General features: G+C 35.8%; 1 protein-coding gene across 6 annotated transcripts in view; it reads right to left on the reverse strand.

Moving 5' to 3' along the window:
• Window positions 1-13317, reverse strand: part of LOC148851531 (crossover junction endonuclease EME1B-like) — a 30185-nt gene extending 16868 nt beyond the window's left edge. For 4 of the 6 annotated variants that reach the window (XR_016098767.1, XR_016098769.1, XR_016098768.1 and 1 more), the window contains exons 1-10: window positions 12902-13317; window positions 12516-12671; window positions 12138-12208; window positions 10800-10985; window positions 10565-10718; window positions 10336-10445; window positions 9213-9388; window positions 8087-8150; window positions 7890-8008; window positions 6318-6407 (exon numbers count right to left, since the gene is read on the reverse strand). Coding sequence is in view for 3 of the 6 variants with exons in the window: in XM_088942908.1 (XP_088799034.1) it covers window positions 6318-6407; window positions 7890-8008; window positions 8087-8150; window positions 9213-9388; window positions 10336-10445; window positions 10565-10718; window positions 10800-10985; window positions 12138-12208; window positions 12516-12671; window positions 12902-13187 (1412 nt within the window). In the remaining 3 variants the exon portion in view is untranslated. Of the gene's footprint in view, window positions 1-4180; window positions 4318-6317; window positions 6408-7889; window positions 8009-8086; window positions 8151-9212; window positions 9389-10335; window positions 10446-10564; window positions 10719-10799; window positions 10986-12137; window positions 12209-12515; window positions 12672-12901 lie in introns of those variants that run through there. The other 2 variants (XM_088942910.1, XM_088942909.1) reach the window with 2 other exon arrangements.
• Between the last annotated feature and the right edge of the window lie 6849 nt (window positions 13318-20166).

A 20166-nucleotide genomic window follows, 5' to 3' on the forward strand; every position in this document is an offset into this window, starting at 1 on the left:
GTTCCTCTTCCAAGGAGCTAATCTCTTTGTGACTCTCTCCATCACTGGGTTCCAGAAATTGCCATTTCTCAGATTATCTCCCAAAGGAAGGCCCAAGTAATTCATGGGTCAATTTGACACTTCACAACCCAAGATGGCTGCACAATCTGACATCTCCCTAGCATCCATATTCACTCCTACTACACAACTCTTATCAAAACTGATCTTCAAATTTGGCATTTGCTCAAAGACTTAGACCGCTAACTTCAGATTCCCTACCCAACTAAGATCACCTCCTTCACAAAATAGAATCATATCATCAGCAAATTGCAAATGTGTGATAGGCACTCTATCCCTTCCCACTCTCCAACCTCTCACCAAGTCCCTAGAATCTGCTTTTTGGATTAATCTCCCCAATACATCAGCTACCAAGGTAAAAAGAAAGGGGGATAGAGGGTCACCTTGCCTGATCCCTCTAATGGCTGGAAAGTGATCAACTACAGTCCCATTCACTGGAATTAAGTAGTGGAAAGTCCTCAAGCAGCCTCAAATCTATTTATACCATTTCTCCCCAAATCCAAAGTTTTTCATGACTTCCACCAAAAAGGACCAATCCACCAAATCGTAGGCCTTCTCCAAATCCAGTTTACATACTATACCATTTTTCCCATTTCTTTTGAAATCCTCAACACTTTCATTCACAATTAAAATTTGATCAATAATTTATCTGTCTTTTACAAAAGCTCCTTGATTTGGGGAGATGATAAAGGGAAGCACAAATCTGATTCTTCAAGACAGCACCTTTGCAATGATTTTGTATAAGCTATTAACCAAGCTGATGGGTCTGAATTCTTTTGGGTGGTTGCCTCTGCTTTCTCTAGGATCAAAGCAATAGAAGTTGAATTCAGCCCAGGATTAAGTACCCCTCTCCCAAAAAATTCATTGAAGACCCTCAATAAATTCTCTTTTACAACATCCCAACAGTCATGATAGAAAGCCATTGTAAACCCATCCAGTCCTGGTGCTTGTGACAAAGCCACATATTCTCAAAACAAAATGGAGTTGGACCCAGCCCTCTCATATTCTCCTCAGATAGAGAAATAGGCCAATGATCGGAAGTAACTCTAGGTAGAGCTTTTGACGCCAAATCTCCCCAATGATCCTCCCAATCCAGTGTGAAAAGGAATCTATCAAGTTTAGAACAGATCAGGTTAGCCTGTAGGTTGGACCAAGTAAACATGTAAATAGTATACGAGGATAGGATCAAAGAAGCCATTGTGGATTATACAAATATCTACAAGGAGCTGTGGAAAAGAAGGCTGAGGATGGATGGACTGATTGTTAACAGAATTCTAGATGAGGATGCCACAGATCTGGAAAAACCTTTCATTGAAAAGGAATTTAGGGAAGTCATTTTTCAAATGGAGGGGGATAAACCACTGGGCCAAGATGGACTGATTGTCAACAGAACTTTAGATGAGGATGCAGCAGATTTGGAGAAATCTTTCATTTTTCAAATGGAGGGGGATAAAGCACTAGCACTGGGCTCGGATGGTCTCACAATGATTGAGTTGGAGCTTTCTAAAACAGAATCCGATGAAAGTTTCTGAAGAATTTCATGCCAATGCTTCCATTCAAAGATGCCTTAATTCAACCTTCATCACCCTAGTATCTCAGAAAGAAGATACGTGTGAACTCAAAGGCTTCAGACCTATCAGCTTGTTGGGAAGTGGGAACAATCATTGTCAAGATTTTGGCTTCAAGATTGAAGGGGGGGGGGGGAAGCTTTTATGGAAGGGAGGAAAATACTAGATGAGGTTCTTATTGCTAATGAGTTGGTTGACTCAAGTCAAGAAAAAGGGAAGGTAAAAGTGGGATAATCTTTAAGGCTGAAAAGGCTTTTGACCATTACTTGGAGCTTCCTTGACCATATATTGGCCAGAATGAATTTTACATCCAAGTGGAGCAACTGGATCAATGTATGTGTCACCACACCGACTCCATCTTGTGCGAAATTTAAAAGTTCAATGGGTCTTAGACAAGGAGACTCACTGTCTCCATTTCTCTTTTTTGAAATGTATGGCTATAGAGAGCAGTTTTGTCTTTTGGTAAAGCATTGTATTTCCCCTGTGAAGAATCACTTGACAGGGGCATTTTTGTAAGTTTACACATTCTAAATAGTGGAATAACCATTCAGGTCGATAGAGGGGAAGAGTTGGATCCGTATCTTCTTCCTAAAGACCTCTTTTCTCTCTCACTTTCTTTCCTCGCTTTCTACTGCACAAGACCTCTCTCTCTACCTTTTTCCCTTCTTTTGCTTTTCTTTTCTCACCTTTTTCTCAAGTTGTAACACTCTTCAATATAGTCATGGAGGCCTTGAGTAGGCTCAGACATGGGCAATTGAAGGAGCCAAGGAGGGTACATTCAAGGTTTTGAGCAGTGTTTAGGAAACTGGAATAGGTAGAAAACCACCCAAAACCAGCTGACCAGCCAGTTTAACCGGAGAACCAGTGAACCAATCCCAGTTTCCTAAAACCATTTGGGTCTCAAATATGTGGAATTTTCAAACTGAAAATATCAAGATTTGAACCCTGACCTTTTTTATTGTTTTGTTAGTCGTTACCATTAATGATTAATCCACTTCATTGTTTGTGTTATTTATGAATCCTTTACATAACTACATATTGCATTAATGCACATGTAAAAGAAAATGTGATTTAGGAGTTTTGAACCCTGGTCAATTACTTTAAAAATTAAAGAACTAACCATATATCCACCATACTCAAATAGAACACTATTTGTACAATACATTATTTATAGTATTTATGTGTCCCGTGGTATATACATGTATATGCCACATCATCACAGTTCGACCTCCAGTTTGACCATGGTTGAACATTTGACCCATGAACCTCTTCCCTTTCCGGTTCTATGTACGGTCTGGTTCTCTAAAAATTGATTTTAAGGCTTGTGATAATATGAAGCAAATCCTTTTGTTTCAATTTGCAAATGACACCATTTTCTTTTGTGATGCTTCAGCAGATCAACTGGTCCATCTGGGTTATTTATTAAGGTGGTTTGAAATGGTTTCAGGGCTTAAAATTAATTTACCAAAAAGTGAAATAATGCTGACACGGGAAGAGAACATGGCTGACCAATTAGCTGGCATTTTGGGCTGCAAAACTGGGAAATAAGCAACCACCAATACTGGCTTACCCCTCGGTGCAAAAAGTAGTTCTAAGAGAATATGGAAAGCAATCATGGAAAGGTTTGATACTATGTGAAAATCAAAATATTTATCAAAAGGTGGAAAACTTACCTTGATTAGAAGTGTTATGTCCTCCCTCCCAATCTACTACCTATCTTTCTTTCAAGTTTCCACCGGTGTTGCAAAGCATTTAGAGAAGAAAATGAGGGCATTCCTGTGGGCTGGATGGAGAAACAGATTAAGTTTCACTTAGTGAACTGGAATACTATGTGCCGACTTACAAAATATGAAGGCCTTGGTGTCAGGAATATCAGAAAAATCAACAAGTCTCTTCTTGGCAAATGGTGTTGGAGGTTCTACAGGGAAAGATGAAGCTTATGGAAAATGATTATAGCAGAAAAATACTAACTGACAAGACACAGGTGGGACTCTAGGCCTGGCTTCTCCCCAATGGTGTGTGCAGTCTGGAGCAACATCCAAAAAGTTCTCCTTGAGTTCCAGAAAGGAACCAGTTACAGGGAAAGGCAATCAAATCAGCTTCTAGAAAGACAAATGGTATGGGGAATTTACACTGAGAGAAAAACTCCCCAAGATAAGGATGCCAGTGCTACAGTTGAAGAGTGCTTTGCCTAGTGAATGAAGATATAATTTGGGGCCCACCCTTGACCTTCTAAATCTCATTCAGGGCATAAAACCTAATATAGTCTGGATGACGACAGGATTTGGTCTTGGGAGAAATCATGCGAGTTCTCAGTGAAACCATTCACTTAATCTCCTATGTAGGAAAAATGCTTTTCCTTGGGCCAGAATTTGGTGCACCCACATTCCATCAAAGATATTTCTTGTTTAGACAGCCACTCATGAAGGGTGTCTGACAATGGACACATTAATAAGAGAGGGTTGCCCCCATCTGATGCTCTCTCTTCTTTATGCCACGAAGTCCCAGAGTCTTCAAATCATTTCTTCATCCAATACAAGTACTCTTGCCAGGTATGGATAATGGCAACTTCCTGCATTGGCCTTCATTTCTGCTTCCTGGATTCACTATTACAGCTTCTGTAAGGATGGACAGTTAAAGGATTAAATAGAAGGGGCAAGCTTCTATCGAATACTTCTCCAGCTGCTATCGCCTGGTTAATTTGGAAGGAAAGAAATCATCAGATTTTTGGCAACAAATTCACTGACTTGGAGGAAATTAAAAATAACCTTACAGGCTTGTTGTGTTCTTGGTTGGGTGTACAAAGAATTTTTGAGGGCATCCCAACTTAGGCCTCATTCGTTTTTCAGTAAACAGGGGCAGGTAAGTTGGTCAGCATGAGAGTTGACCAATTTATCAATGTCCATTTTTTGGTATTAGTGGGTCCCACAGAAAAGAACAAATCCTGAATGCAGCAGTTAGCTGGGTAAGTATTATCCTCCACCCACTTGGATAAATAACTATCCTGCCCATGGGGAAAATTGCTAACATATGATGAGACAACATTGCCCCTTCAACAATGACACTTTCATGGACAAAACAGTCATTGTTTAACATTACCTGGGAAACAAAAGAACACTGGTAAGTGCACTTACCTGGGTAAGTGTTTCCCAGGAAACATTTGCCCAGGTAAGCACAGTAAGTGGTTTCCCGAAAAACAAACAAGGCCTTAATTCTTTTTTTACAAGTTGGACCTTTTTTGGCTGAATACTCCTTTTGTATATTCCCAATGTACAGGTTCTCATTATACATGGGCTGATGTATCTCCTTTTTGCATGGTTATATAAATACACTATCTTACTTTTTTGCTTTTTCACAATAAAAATAGAGGAGATAGTGGTACACCACACATCTCAACATCTCAACTACAGAAATACGAGTGTGCCATGAGATGCTAACTCTACTCCTTCAGTTTTAGTTGTTAGGCTATGTATCACTACCACTGTGCTTTACTACACTAAATATAAGAAAATTTTCATATTTTTAGTTTCTCAAATAGTAAGATTTGCTACAAAGATTGCCTACATGAATAATAAGCACAATAGACTACCCTTGAGCAAAGAGTCCTGTTTCTCTATCCAGATGTATAGAATAACAAGCAATTATACATGTTGCAAGACAATAATTTGCCTACTTCATCTTCACGGCAGATCCAATTTATTGGTGAGTCTGAACTTAAATTATGGGAGATGTGGCAAGTTATATTGTCCCAGATTATTTTACAGGCCCTGCAGCCCAGAAGTAAGCACTTGCCAATTTAGGAAAACCATGTATTCAAATTGTTTAGTGTTCAAGAGGGGAAAAAGAAAAACAACCAAAAGTACCATGCTATCAACAAACATGTAGTTCAGAATTACATATGCAGTGTGCGGTGTGGCTATAGCAATGCCAGTATCATGTCATTCCAATATAAGTAGGAGGCTACAGCAATGACAGTATCATGCCATTCCAATATAAGTAGGAGGCTACAGCAATGACAGTATCATGCTGTTTCAATATAAGTAGGAGAAACATGTGAAGTATAACCTCGAATCAACTCAACAAAGCATTGTCCTAACTGTATGGGATTAGCTAAAAAATGCAAAGTACCAGGGTAGCAGTTTCTTACGTCTCAATGCATGGATTAATCAAGATTTTAAGGGGGCTATTGCTTTAATTCAAATTAGGGATGCTCTATCTTCTTTGAGGTAATTTTACAGAAAACTGCACCAAATTAGTTACCATAAAGCAAACTAGTTGCCTGAATTTTGGAGTTTTTTGCCAGCACCACATCACAATGTAAACATTATACATAATATTTGACAGGATGAACCAATAAATAACTACAATAACAACAACAATATAAGTGGTAGTGGATGAATATGAATTTTCTGAACATTCAGTTATCAAAGAAGAGAAGTACACGTGATTGATAAAGTTATTAGGTTTGACATTAACAAGAAAAGCAATTAACAGAATAGAGCATATAAAACCAAGCAGCACTGTCATAGATAATCTTATGACTGGTATGAAATAAATAGCTCACAATGAATACATGAAATTTTGACATTTTAATACAATAAAACTTTGAAACTAAGTACTTTTTTATTGATATTGAAACCAAGTACTTTTTTCATAGGCAATCTCATTATCAGTATGAAAAGAATAACTCACCACACATTATTTTTTATTAAGTTCCTATCAATGAAATCCTTGGGGATAAGGGCTCCATTAGCATTTACTGATAGGCGTGTCAACTTCTTTCTGAAATTAAACATCAGATGGAAAAAATTCAATTCAAAAAGTTTATCATCACAGATGCAATACACAAAAGCAAACCAGAAAGCAAAACACAGAAATAATTTCACAGAATAGTTTATATGAAATTCATTTTCATTTCTGGTAAGTCATAGTGGTTTGGGTTCATTAAAAGATAAGCCTATTACAACCAGCTATTCTACTACAGCTCTGTCAATCTGGTCTAATTCCTTGCTTCTTCACTCTTCAAGGTGGTACTGGACTTTGAGTTACCCTGACAAAGAACTAGCCAAGTTATTATATAACTGTTTTTGTTGTCGAGTAGTTCCTCACAAGGTGAGATGTTTGGGATTTTCTTCCTTTGGCACTAGTCTGTGCTACTTGCTCTCAACATGTGGATATAATTAGGCTGAACCTATGTGCTTGTGTTAGTAGTTATGTCTTTCAGAAAGAGAGGAAATAGAGTGATGCAGGAACGAGAAACTTAAAACTGGACTTTTTTTTTGGAAAATAGGTATTTTTGTATTTTAGATAGTAGGTCATTTTACAGGTTGTTTGTGGGTCCAGCCTAGTACTTTATTTGTCATCATAGTTTAGTTGTATTCAGAATTAGTATATGAATCATTATGTGTTCTTTAAGTGCAGGTATGATAGCAGCAATTCTGCAATTTCTGTTCTTGGTATATTTTTAGATGATCCTACATTAGAGAGATAATATCAAAAAATTGTATATTTTTAGATAATAAATACTTGAATGAACAATATGTGAATATTACTAATTTCGATATCAATGTTATTTTACAAACATATAAATCATACTTGTCCATCCTCATGATTACAAAATTTAATCCTTGTTTCCCTCTTCCAAAGTAATCCTTGCTTCCAAGTGTAACATTTACATGCCCACCTTGTCTACATGTATCACAATCACACCAAGGCCTAATAAGGTTCACCCAATTGGTCAGTTCTTAGTAGTGTTCACATTAATTTTTTAAGTTCAAAACTTGAATTAAATGCTAGCATGTCAAGTTACAAACAAAATATCATTCCGCTTGTTCACGAATGTTAAGTAAATGAAACAATTAAATCCCAGAAAAGAAGGGAAAGAAGTGCATGGAATGGTAATCTTAAGATAATTGGTTTTGGAGAAAGAACCATTCAATTAATACACATTCTAATTTCTATAATTGGTTTTCCTATTCTAATGAAAATGAAAGAGGTGCTACTCTTTAAAGAATCAAAACAATGACAGTAAGGGAGTTTATTTAATTATGATATTTATGCATTAGTAATGCTTCAAAATTTCAGCATATGACAGTAAATGATGAGACAGAATAATGGTAACTCTTCACAAGATTTTCTTGTAAAAGAGACAAGAAATTGAAACACAGAAAACAAGCTTTCACAAAAGGCAATGATAATTAGAAAAGATCATTGACAAGAATAGCTCCTATTTAAGATACAAGGTCAGAAAATCTAAGTACACACCTAAATTGGCAATTGGCAAGGCTACATGTCAAACCAACAACATGTTCAGCTATCTCAGCTTCATCTATGCATTGCCTGGAATGTACCCTATCAAAGTGTGTAGTTAATTTTGACAGCACCTGGAAAATAGACATATTTCAGATAAATCTACAAAAAAGATGGAAAGTTGAAATCTTCAAAATTTTTGGACATTCAACCTCTTCAACTGGTGGGCGTTTCCAGCAACTATCATTTGAAGGATTCTTGTATTGGCTCTGTTCCCTAAGTCAATGTCAAAACTCCAGGGTTCTAATTATTGCAGCAGTGGTATAGTTTATTACCAAACCAAATTAAATGCAGACCAACATACATAAGATAAACAAACTAGAATCTAAAAATGTTCAGACAAGTTTACAAACAGATATATATATATATATAAACTGTCAAGTTATTCAACACAAAAATAAAGATAAAAATAATGCATGATGGAACACTATCATTGAAGTTGATACATGCATTCTCAATTTGATCCAAGTTAGGGCTAGAGCTTCTCAATAATAAATTGAATGGTCCAATATCATGTTTTCCAGCTCTAAACACATTAACATAAGGACGTGTATGAAGCAGGCCACCCATTGAAATCATAAACACCATTAACACATATATGCATGAACTACATTGCTTAATTTATATCATATATGACAATTCAGTTAGAAGCCAAAAATGGACCACATGTTTGTCAAGACAACTCTATTCATGAGGCAAATTTCAGCCCAAAGTAGCAGTAATATGTCCACAATAAGCCCTCTTCTTGGGTAGCACTTGTATTAGAAGATTAAAACTATGAACAGATAATATTTGTTGTAAAAGCCACAAAGGGAAAGGTAGTGTATGGATTGATGTCAACTAGAGGATAACACCTTACCAATAAGGGTCAGTCCCCTACCCCATGGACAGTTTTGATCTGTCACATCATCCCTCCAATTAGTAATATTCTCTCCCTTCCTCCCTCCCTATCATCCAAGGTTGTCATGATATCATGTTACATTAAAGCACAGAAGTATTTACAGCAACGCAAATAAAATAACAGCAAACATTACAAAAGGGGGGGGGGGGGAGAGAGAGAAAGAGAATTTTATTAATTGGGTCAAATACAGAGCTTACACAACCTATCTGTCTTTCAATTATTTATGAGAGAGTAGATCATCCAAGGCCATGATGATATCATGTTGGATAAAGCACACAAGCACTTAGAGTGGTGCAAATTAAATAACAGCAAACATTACAAAAATAAAAATATAAAGATGTTTTAACTCCTGAGGGGTACCTCTCCAATGGTTATACCTCTTATTGATATAGGCCATTAACTTGTTTGTGAGGTAGCAGACTGTGTAAGATGGGTAAAGATTTTGAACTCTAGAAACATGATCCAGGAAGGATTGATTGATGACCATATTACAGAATTCTTCAGCCTCATAAACAAGTAAAACGTATGGAACTTTTGATCCCTTGGATGAAAGCTGCAACAAATTAACAAAATTAACATCTCCTGCAAAAGAATGTTCCAAATAATATAATTTGAGCCCGAGATGCATCAGAACTTCAATGAGGTTTCCAAGCAAAACAGGAAACACATAAATAGGATCAAACTCAACAGAAGAAAAGTCCAGTAGCATTTGCAATCCAGAAACACTTACTGGAAGTCATTCTGAGACAATATATTAATCCAGGTGATACAAGACACTCAATCAAAAACATGAGCAAGAGAATCCTGATTTCATGTCATGCACAAGAGGCACATTCATAAGCCATTTCTTAAACTTTCAAAAGTCAAAACTCTGGAATGTCAATGTGTATCTAAGGTTCAGAATATCTTGCAAATTTTTTGAACTATTTTAGATCCTTTTTTCAGTCAACTTTGTCAATGTAATTGTTGCTTAAGAGCATGTTGGACTCCTCCCACCCACCCACAAAAGTAAATCATAAGATCTAGGCTCCTTGAATTCTTGATTGAATCATTGCACTATCATACTCTCAATTGACACCAGGATAAACTGTGTTTTCACATTATGACATGTGGATATTGGCATTAAGTGCCAAGCAAATATTCTTCTCCAGAATTGAATTGATGACTATACAAAAGTCAACCATGTCAGCCACTCACCTGAACTAAAAAGCAATAGCATTTAGTTCACAATCACCTGATCAAATAAGATCCAAGTCAACCAAAGTTGACCCCAAACCCAATTACCACATAGCCCTATTTACAGAAACTGCCAACCAAATTAATTGCTGCATACTGAATCTATAACAACCAGTTTCTGTTATTCCTGCCCTTAAAAATACATATCTACAGAATATCAAGGATACACTAATAATTCAGACAATCAGGTTTAGAAACTAAACAGAAGAGAAAGGCCTGGAAACCCATTATCACCCTGCTAATAAAATTTAAGCTTTATGTTACCTCTGCAATTTGTTCAGGAACATCCATTATCCATAAAATTGATCTTTCAATTGGGTTCTTGGTTATATGGAAAGTGAGACCTTTTTCAGATAACCTAGTAAGGAGATGTCCTGAATGAAGAAAGTAATACATGTAAACAATACTAGATTTGTGGACAAATGGCATGCATATATTCAGATGAACTATCTGTTTCTAAGAAGAATAACAAATAGGAAAATATGTGGCATACCTCCAACAGACCCCAGTTCAACTACTTTAGCGTCAATTTTGGCTACAATAGATTTTACCGCAAGCTTCCCTTTCTCCCACTTCTGCTTTTCTTTTTCCATTTTTTTCCTTTGTGCTGCTTCAGCTTTTAGAGCTTCTTTTTGCAACTTCTCTTGCTGAATATGGAATCTTAATTAGGTCAATGCATCTTACATAAACTAATAGTCCCAAAACAAAGCTATACCGAAGGAACTGACCTCCCTCTTTAGTTTCCTTTCTTCAATTAAGCGATTCCTTTCTTCTTTCATTTGCCTTTTCTTGGCCATTGCTTCTTCCTTTTGATTTTTTTTCTCTGTATTAGTTCCACAGTTTCTCTTTTTCTGCTTTGTTGCATTAAGTGCTTGTTCTGGCAAACCATTTTCCTTGTTATGATCAACATCTACCTACATGGAATGTTTTGAAGTCATTATCATTTGCAGGGTTGAAGGGGGTGATTCCATTTCCTGAGATATACACCATTCATTTCATTCAGATGCAATAAAGCAATAGAAGGACAAAATGTCAAGATTTTCAAGAAGAGTTCAACTTTCAGTCCTGCCATACTCATACAGGAAAAGTGTGACGTACAAGCTCAATGCCCATTGGAGAATGAGCAAAAGTATTAAATTTAAATTCCTGAGTTTGAAAAGTTGTTCATCTACATACTTATACTGAAAATATATTTACCCTTAGGTAATGGAACTTCAAGACAGATAACAAGTAAGGAGAAAAAGGAAAATAAATAGAATACCATAAGTCACCATAAAAGAATATGATATGTGCAGCTATCGTTTTTTTTCACACAAAAAATCATAGAAATTACAAATGGAATTGGCGTGTTGATAACCATTCAAGAGAGAGTACTCAATTTCTAGTCAAATGGATGTTGATGATTCAGGAATACTTGCACTCTATTTCAGTATTAAGACACCCCCACGTCTTAGTTTTCTGAATCATCTGAGATCCACTTATTTGCATCTGCAAACAAGTCAGACTTCCACATTCCAGACCTTTTTTTTTCCTAATAAATTGCATGACAAGGAAAAGTTTAATGTGATCCACTGTATGGAGTAAAAATTCAATCACAAATCACTCATCTAAGCTTGATAACAATTAGAAGAAAAACCATTCAAGGTCATTGATAATTTCCATTGAATCCATGTTCCATTTTTTATTGGCAATTATGTTTATAAATTTGAGAGGAAGCATCTATATTCTTCAAAGAATCCTGTATTAAGTTCTTAAGAATTACAGTGTTTAAATGTCCTGAACATATTGATGCTTTTAAAATTCTTAAACAGTAGAATCAAATGCCTATTTCTCAATATGTAAATGATGTTTGATAACTAAAGAAATACAATAAGATACCCTTTACTCTGTGATCTAATCGCATCAATGAGACACATGTAAGCTCAACATATACATTCATAAGGCATAAATTAAGGAGAGATACCATACTTTAAAGTACATGCAAATGAAAAGTGTTTGATCGTTTGAGTAAGTAATGTTGACAACTCATCTAACACCAAATTTACTAGAGAGATATAACAAACTACCTGACAAACAGTACCTTCAAGATCATAGTTGCGTGGATTTTCCCCATTAACTTGTACTAAATTGGCATTCCCTGGTAGCATAGTTTGTTACTTCCATAAAAATGATGAACGAATATATCTTACTGCAAAAGGCAATTCTTTTTTCCAAATTTATAAACCTTACAACGAAAAGTGTTAGTTTGCTACATAGTTAAAACTTAAAATAATTCAGGTGTAACATTGAAAATATAACTTTTAATCTTAATTAAAAAAAAAATGTCTAGTAACAAGAGTTATTAATCTCCAACACCCAATATCCCTAGATGCCCGCCCTATCATCCAAATAAAAGGAACAAACAGTTAATATTATGTGGGAGAAAAATAGTAAAATATAATTACCAAGGGAACATGGAGGTTCCAAGAATGTGGAGTTCATTTCTGGACGCCTTGCTACATCAAAACGTATATCCATGATTTCACTCTCTTTCAAACTTTCTCTCTCACAGCCACTTCCGGACTCGCTATCGGACTCCAAATATATCAAACCGCTAATTCCTGCCAAAAGTATAAACAAAGCCAAACCACTCCCAATTATCAACTTTCTCAACCCGTCACGGGTAGCAAAAATGATGAAGAACATTTCATGCTCATCCAGTCACTTCAAGTCAAAGCTAAAAGAACAAATAAACCTACAGAACATCGAAGAACACAAACAACAAACGATAATCACCCAAATTACAGTGAATTAAATAAAAGATACCGATGCATTCAGACCGAACACCTACCAGAAAACTTCTCATCCGAGAACCTGGTTTTGGGATCGGAGAGACCAGCAGTGAACTTGACGATGGAAACCTCGGAGTTGCCAGGATTGGACATTGGGGTTTCGGGGACAAACGAGGGTGTGGCAGTATGATTTGGTTTATGAGGGGTGGGATCGTCGTCGATAACGAGAACGGTGGGCAAGCTTGCATTATTGTCTCTTCTCTGTTTCTTGTTGAGGAATCGTACAGGAGAGATAGGCTCGTTATCCTCGTCGGAAATTTCCACTGGGATGGGCTGGTGAGCCATTTCTCCAGAACCAGAGAGAGAGAGACTACTCTACAGTACAGTCCCGCCCTTTCTCTCTCCAAGGCTTTCTCTTTGAACTTGGGTTCCGCGCGGGGAACGACCTGGGCTCTACGATAGAAGCTCAGGAGCCGGGACACGCTTTTGCCACAAAACACCACCAAAACTGCTGGTAGCGATGCGGGCGGGTCCAACCAAATCCCGAACCGACCCAGCCTGCAATTTTCAACGGATTGGGATTGAACTTTAGGATCTCGTGTGGGCTTGGGCCCAAAAGTTGGGCCTTTTCTATTTTGCGGGCCGGGCCCGGGCCTAGCCCTTAGATAGCCCAAGCCCAATCCTACTTTATCCTAGCCTGAGCCTGGTTCACCCATGTACATACAGTAATGCATATACAAATACATATATGCATATTTCTTTTGATAAATAATATTATATAGGGGAGAGAGACAGAGATAACATTTATATTAAATTTTAAAGTGGGGTGATTGATGAACCCAAGTCCGGCCTAGGCTTGAGCCGAACCCGAGTGTATCAAATTTCGATTTAGACCAAGCCCGGATTGAACAATTCAAGCTTGACCTCAGGCCTTGGTCGGGCTCTGGCCATAGGCCCAATTCTTAGGGTTGGGCCTAGGTTGAGCTTAAACATTACCCAGCCTACCTAACTTGCACAACTAGTTGCTGGTTACCTATTCCCTAGAATGCCAATAAAAATGGACCCCATCCAAACAAAAATCAATTTGGGCAGATTGGACAGATCAATAAGACATACTGAATTGGACCAGCCCAGACATAATGATCCAAAGTATTTATTGGATTGGATTGGACCTGGTCCATCCATAATGAATTTATATTGGATTTGATTATATTGAGTCAATATTTAGTCCATTGATAGAAGATAAGAATATAGGTGTCAGTGGACCAGGTTTAGGTTAGAATTAATCTAAATTAAAATAAATTTGGATAAATTGGACTGGTCCAAAATATTCATTGGATTGGATTGGACCTGGTCCATTTATAATGGACTCACATTGAACTAGATCGGATTAGACCAGATCCAATCCAATTGACTCTCAGTCTCTCTCTAAACACCACCCATATTCCTCTTGGTCGTCTCATGATTAACAACTTAACAAGACACTAAAAATCAGCAATGGTATGTTTCCATAGGTTATCTTGTAACGCTGTGTTTGGCTTAAAAGAAAAGGTAGTGAAAGGAAGAGAAAGGTAAGGTAACCAATACAAATCTTGTATATGGAGATCCGAATTTTATCCTCACAAAATTTGCTCTCACACCGTCCTTACAACAATTGTGCATTGGAATGACAACGTGAGAACAAATTTTGTGAAGACAAAATCCAAATTATTGTATAGGTTTCCTTGCCTCCCCTACCTTGTTGTATAAGCTTTCCACATTTCCCTTCTTTCCCCAACTCTTCTCTAGGGGTGATCACATTTAGCTTGGACAAATTTTCAAGCTTATATTATTTATATATATATATATATATAAATACACACACAGGTAAATGTGCATATGCTTTGCACGTGGCAATTCAAATGATAATAACAACAATAATTCTATACACATTGGTGATTTATTGCCTTTCAACTTAAAGACTTGTATCAATTTTTCTTACTCTATAGCATATATCAGTATTTTCAATTTAATCATTGTGCTATTTGAACCATTACTTTCTAAGAGATTGATCAGACTATTTGAATAGTTACTTAACCAGGATTTTAGGTTCATTTTCCACCAAATTGTTTATTCATAAAAAATCATTGACTTGGCCAACAACATGGTGACCTAGCTAATCAAACAATAGAATCATTTGATTTGTTTGGTAAGGTGATGGAATAGACATTAATTTTATTTTTTCATAAATTTTGTATTCCATTTCCATCATTTAACAAACATGATAATGGTTTCATTGCTAAGGCAATTTTAAATTTTATATTCCATTTATATTATTCATATAAATTATTTTTATGATGATACCTAAAACCCTTTTTTTCAAGTTGATTGAATACATAAGTTTTTATACTATTAAAATTGTTATTCATGAATTTAATTAGTGAAATTTAATGACAAGAAACAAAAAATACATTAAACATATGATTCAACGAGAGATAATGGAAGTTAACCTTAAATATGAGACTTAATGAGAGATAATATAATGGAACGAAAAATAGTATTTCAAGAGGGGTTTTTATTTAAGTTAAGAAAAAGTCCAAAAGCCTTAAAGATCTATTGCCACTTCTTAGAGATTCCAAGTAATTTGTAATTCATCTACAAATCAACATGTAACTCCAAGTGTATAGAGTAGTTAAATTTGTCCAAATAAATACTCCATGCAATTTCAATTACAACTCATTAAGTTTTGTGATTTATAGACGTCTACTTAGGTGGCGTTTCATAACACTTTTCAGACATATGAAGTCTGAAATATATGTTTTTCAGATGCAATGCTTATTTGGTATTGCATTTGAAATATGATCTGATTTTTTTTTATATTTGAATTTTAAGACTTAGGCCTGTCACTTAGCGCGCTTAGACATGTTTTAAACGTGGCTTAAACTAAAAAAATACCCATACCCCATTCTCTCTCTCTCTCTCTCTCTCTCTCTCTCTCTCTTGTCTTCCCGCCACCGCCTCTACGACTTGCAGCGGCGGTGGTTCTCTCTCAAGAGGGTGATTAATAATAATATTAATTAATTATAAATTGTTTTACTAATTATTAATTATTTTAGTATTTTTATTAAACATTAATTGTTGTTATTAACTAGTAATTTTTAATTATTCCATTAATTTTTAAAATTTATTTTAATTTTTATTTGTGTAAATTATTAATTATTAACTATTTTAATATTTTTATAGTCATTAATTATTATTTTTAATTTTAATCATTTTATTTATTAATTAGTAATTTTTAATTATTAATTTATTATTTATTATTTGTATTGTTTCAATATTATTTTGAAGTTGAAAATGATTTTTTCATGAGATAATGCCAATTGAAGTCAACATTTCCAAATAGTATATTATAGGGGTAAAATAGTAAAATAAATGAATTTCATATGGTAAAGGGTTGATCCAAAACAAACAAACTTATGGATTCAGAACCTTTAAAAAGTAAAAAAATCACCTATGCTTCTTTTCAGATTTTAGACAATATTTTTTAACTTTTCAGATTTTAGATTTATCAAACGCTACCTTAGACACGTTGTGGATTATCAAAAAAAAAAACAGACATGTATAGTTATTTAAGAAGCATAAGAGAATTCCATTTTTATCCTTTTATACAATTCAACAAGAAATAGCAATGGAGGGCACACTTTGTCCCATTCTGATCTCATTTTAAGTTAGATTCATGTGGGTGGTGGTCTCTCTCTCTACCATTGGGTGGTGGGCACACTCTCTCTACTTGGTTTATACCATCGCAAGCCTCCTGTAAGCATTCCATATATTGGTAATAGAAGAATTCTTATCGACACTGAGGGCATTGTGTCGAAGATTGATCAGAATTCATCCCCAAGAACCAATCCATAAACGAGGTCACCAACAACTAAAACATGCAATAGAAGAAGAGTAAAACAGAAAGAAGGGTGCTTGGAAGTTGGATGGACACGAAGTTGGACTAGGTCTCGTCGATACTCAAATAACATATAGGGTAGAATGAAAAGGATGTGGTGGGAAATGCTCTAAATTTATACCGAAGAAGCCAAAAAAAAAAAAAAAAAAATCTGGATGGAGTTCTAGAACTTTGAATGAAAAGGGGTGGTATCGGATGTGGGAGCTGGTTACCAATGATAGATGGGTTATATTAGTTGCATTTGCGTGCCCAACGTTTTTGACATTGAAAGGGTATAAGTGGTATTCTAAAAATTAACCAGGGACAATCATGGGAGAAAAAAATTGAATCGGTGCTTATTGTATAAACACTTAAAAAAACTGGAATTTTGGGCATATCTAATAAGTACTTATTTTGGGCTTATTTCCCAAACACCAATAAGTGCTTAATGGTGTGGTTCTGGCCTAAAATAAGTGCTTATTCAAACAAGCACATATTTTTAAGCACTCTCAAACTTGGCCTAAATTTTGGGCATATTGTTAAATGCTTATTTCCTTTCTGGCCTATCTTGGCCCACCACACCATTTTAAAAATATTTGTACTACTTGTGTTTAAAATAAGTGTTTTATCACTGAACTCTCATAAGTGCTTATTAGAATAAGCACTCTTAAACTCGGCTTAAGGCTATGTTTGGTGATTAAGTGCTTTGAGAAATAAGAACTTGTTGTAAAGTTCTTATTTGAAATTTTGAACCACTTAATATTGTTTGGTGACTCATTTGCCAAACCACTTATTGGGTATTTAAAGTACTTATTAGGGTGTGGATGTTTGGTGAACAACTTACCACACAAATGCTTATTTTAGCATAAATGACAATTTTAGCCTCTAATTCACACTTTATAGACATCCTCCAAGAATCCCAACTTAGAGTAGGTGTCACAAGGGCTCCACCAACAAAATTATGGTTTTCCAATCCTACCTTAACATTACGGCCATGGCCATGGAAAGACTTAACCAAGTGGAAATTCTACAAGTCTGAAGTCTAAATGATGAAAAGAATGTTATGAAATTTGAATGTTTAGTTCTAACAAGTGACAATTAACTATTTTAATCCTACATGTGAGATACATTGTTTTACTTTTAACAAATCAATTAAACAATTTACCTCTATATAATGATGATGATGATGATGATAAGTAATATTTCTTAAATAATTATTAATATATTTTTTAAAAATAAACATTAATTAATTATATAAATTAATAATCAATAATTAACAATATGTATTCCATAATTAATTAATTAAAATAATGAGTTATAAAATATTTTAATGAATAATAAAATAAATATTACTAGATAATAAATAATTAAATAGCATACACAAGGTTTTCAAATTATAACATACATAAAAGGAGAAAGCTTTTGGGCATAATTTTTGGAAAAGCAAAATTGCAATCATGGGAAAAGAAAAGAATGGATTCAATGTTAAAGCTAGAATTCAAAAATGAAATTGAACGCTTTGGTTGCCTCTGAAAACACATGAAGCAATGAACAGGCACTTAAGTAACTTTACTTTCTTCACAGCTAATCCCATGTTTAAGCCCATAAGCTTTCTTTATATAGTCTGTTTTGACACCCATTTCAATGTTAAAAAAACGCCTTTTTTTCTCTTTTCATGTGGTTCCCAAACACACCCAATAGATCATATGATCAAGGACCATTCAATCTAGTGTGTTTTGAGTTTAAATGGAAAATTATGGTGTGTTTGACATGTTAAAAAAAAAAAAAAAACTCTTCAAAATTTCCTATGTAAATTAGGTACTCAGTTTGCATAAAAAAAAGTGGTATTTGATTACAGACCAAACTCAATAAATAATTGATTCTAAACAAAATACAATGTAAAGCACAATTGGATTGATTCAACATGAGAGTATAACCAAAATCAGCAATACCTGATAAATTTCAACCATTTGATCAATAAATCAGTTCATATTCAACATTCAAGTGAACAGAAGAAAACATGTACAGTTATTTCTGGTATAGGCAATTTCCAAGGTTGAATCCATTTAATGGTGGGTCCCAATATCTGGTACATTAGACACGTGGTAAGGTGAGAAGAGTAGGACAAGGATAGTGAATATTGAATCTCCCCCCCTTCCCCAACCAGGACAAATCAACTTCACTCCTATAGGCTATAGTAAACTATCCCATGTATAATGCAATTACCTCTGGTGGATGGTGGAGAATCTGGACAGGGTATTTCCTTCCCTGAGTCCCTCTTTAACCAGGCTTTTCAATTATTCAACTGTGATTCAATCAACCTGGTGAACCCATTTGCTACGCGTTAGGGATTGCATTAATGGAGTTTGTCACCATCTGTAGACTGCAAATGTGCAGATGGGTGGTCATTCCATTACCAAGATTCATATGTGAGAAAGGACTGAGGGGGGAAAGAGCATTTCTGTCTCTAGCAGGCTGTGCAGATTTCCAACATATACATGTGAGATGTTGCTTCTTTATCTATCCCATGTCGGGGTCCTTAATTTAGGGGAGCAGACAGTGATACATAGACTTGTGCTCTCCCCTCACAGAGAAGAAACAAAAACACAAGTGGGAGATTAAGACCTCAAATCACCCTATATTATTCCTAATCTCTATTATATCATCATCATCCAAGCCTTCTCTTAATAGTCTAAATCATCATCATCATCATTATCATCATCATGTGATTGATCATGCAATCAAATACAAGTTCACGCCGGTGTCATGTGAATAAAGGTGGACATGTGTCGGCTTTGATGCGATAATCGACACGACAGTCCGAAATCAGGTCCATTAAAAATCCATACAATTTACATCATAATGTGGGTGTTCTGGAAATGTAAGGTAGATAAACAAAGGGCTGAACCACCCAAAGAAGGGAAAAGCTAGAAATTGAGGCCCAGGACCATTGGACCAACTTGGTTGGGTCCCTTGTCCATCTGAGCAAGTTGGGCTTTATTTCAGACACTACCCACACCCCAACATGGTTTCATTGTCTTTAAAAGAGGCATCGCCTTTTGTCTTCATTTACATTTATATTTTTGTCCTTAACTCCCTCTACAGGACAGATAATTAAATCTTAAAAAGTCTTACTTTGTACGAAATGACGAGTTTAGTTTATACACTCATTGAGGGACAAGATGGGCCCGTGGGCCTAAGAATTTGGTGCAGCACATAACGTGTCCCACGTGGCTTCACGTAGCAGAGTCGTCCATCGCCTTTTGCGGCCCAGAGTCCTGGCCCCATCGCCTTTTGCGGCCCAGAGTCCTGGCCCCATCGCTGTCGGCCATCACGGTCCCTTCTTAACTCGTTGTTTCCTTCCACGACATCATTCTAACTCTTGGGCCATGCCCACGGCCCAACTTG

The sequence above is a fragment of the Nelumbo lutea genome, chromosome 5 (assembly GCF_056320005.1).
Source record: "Nelumbo lutea isolate HS-2025 chromosome 5, American lotus-T2T, whole genome shotgun sequence".
Taxonomy (NCBI): Eukaryota; Viridiplantae; Streptophyta; class Magnoliopsida; order Proteales; family Nelumbonaceae; genus Nelumbo; species Nelumbo lutea.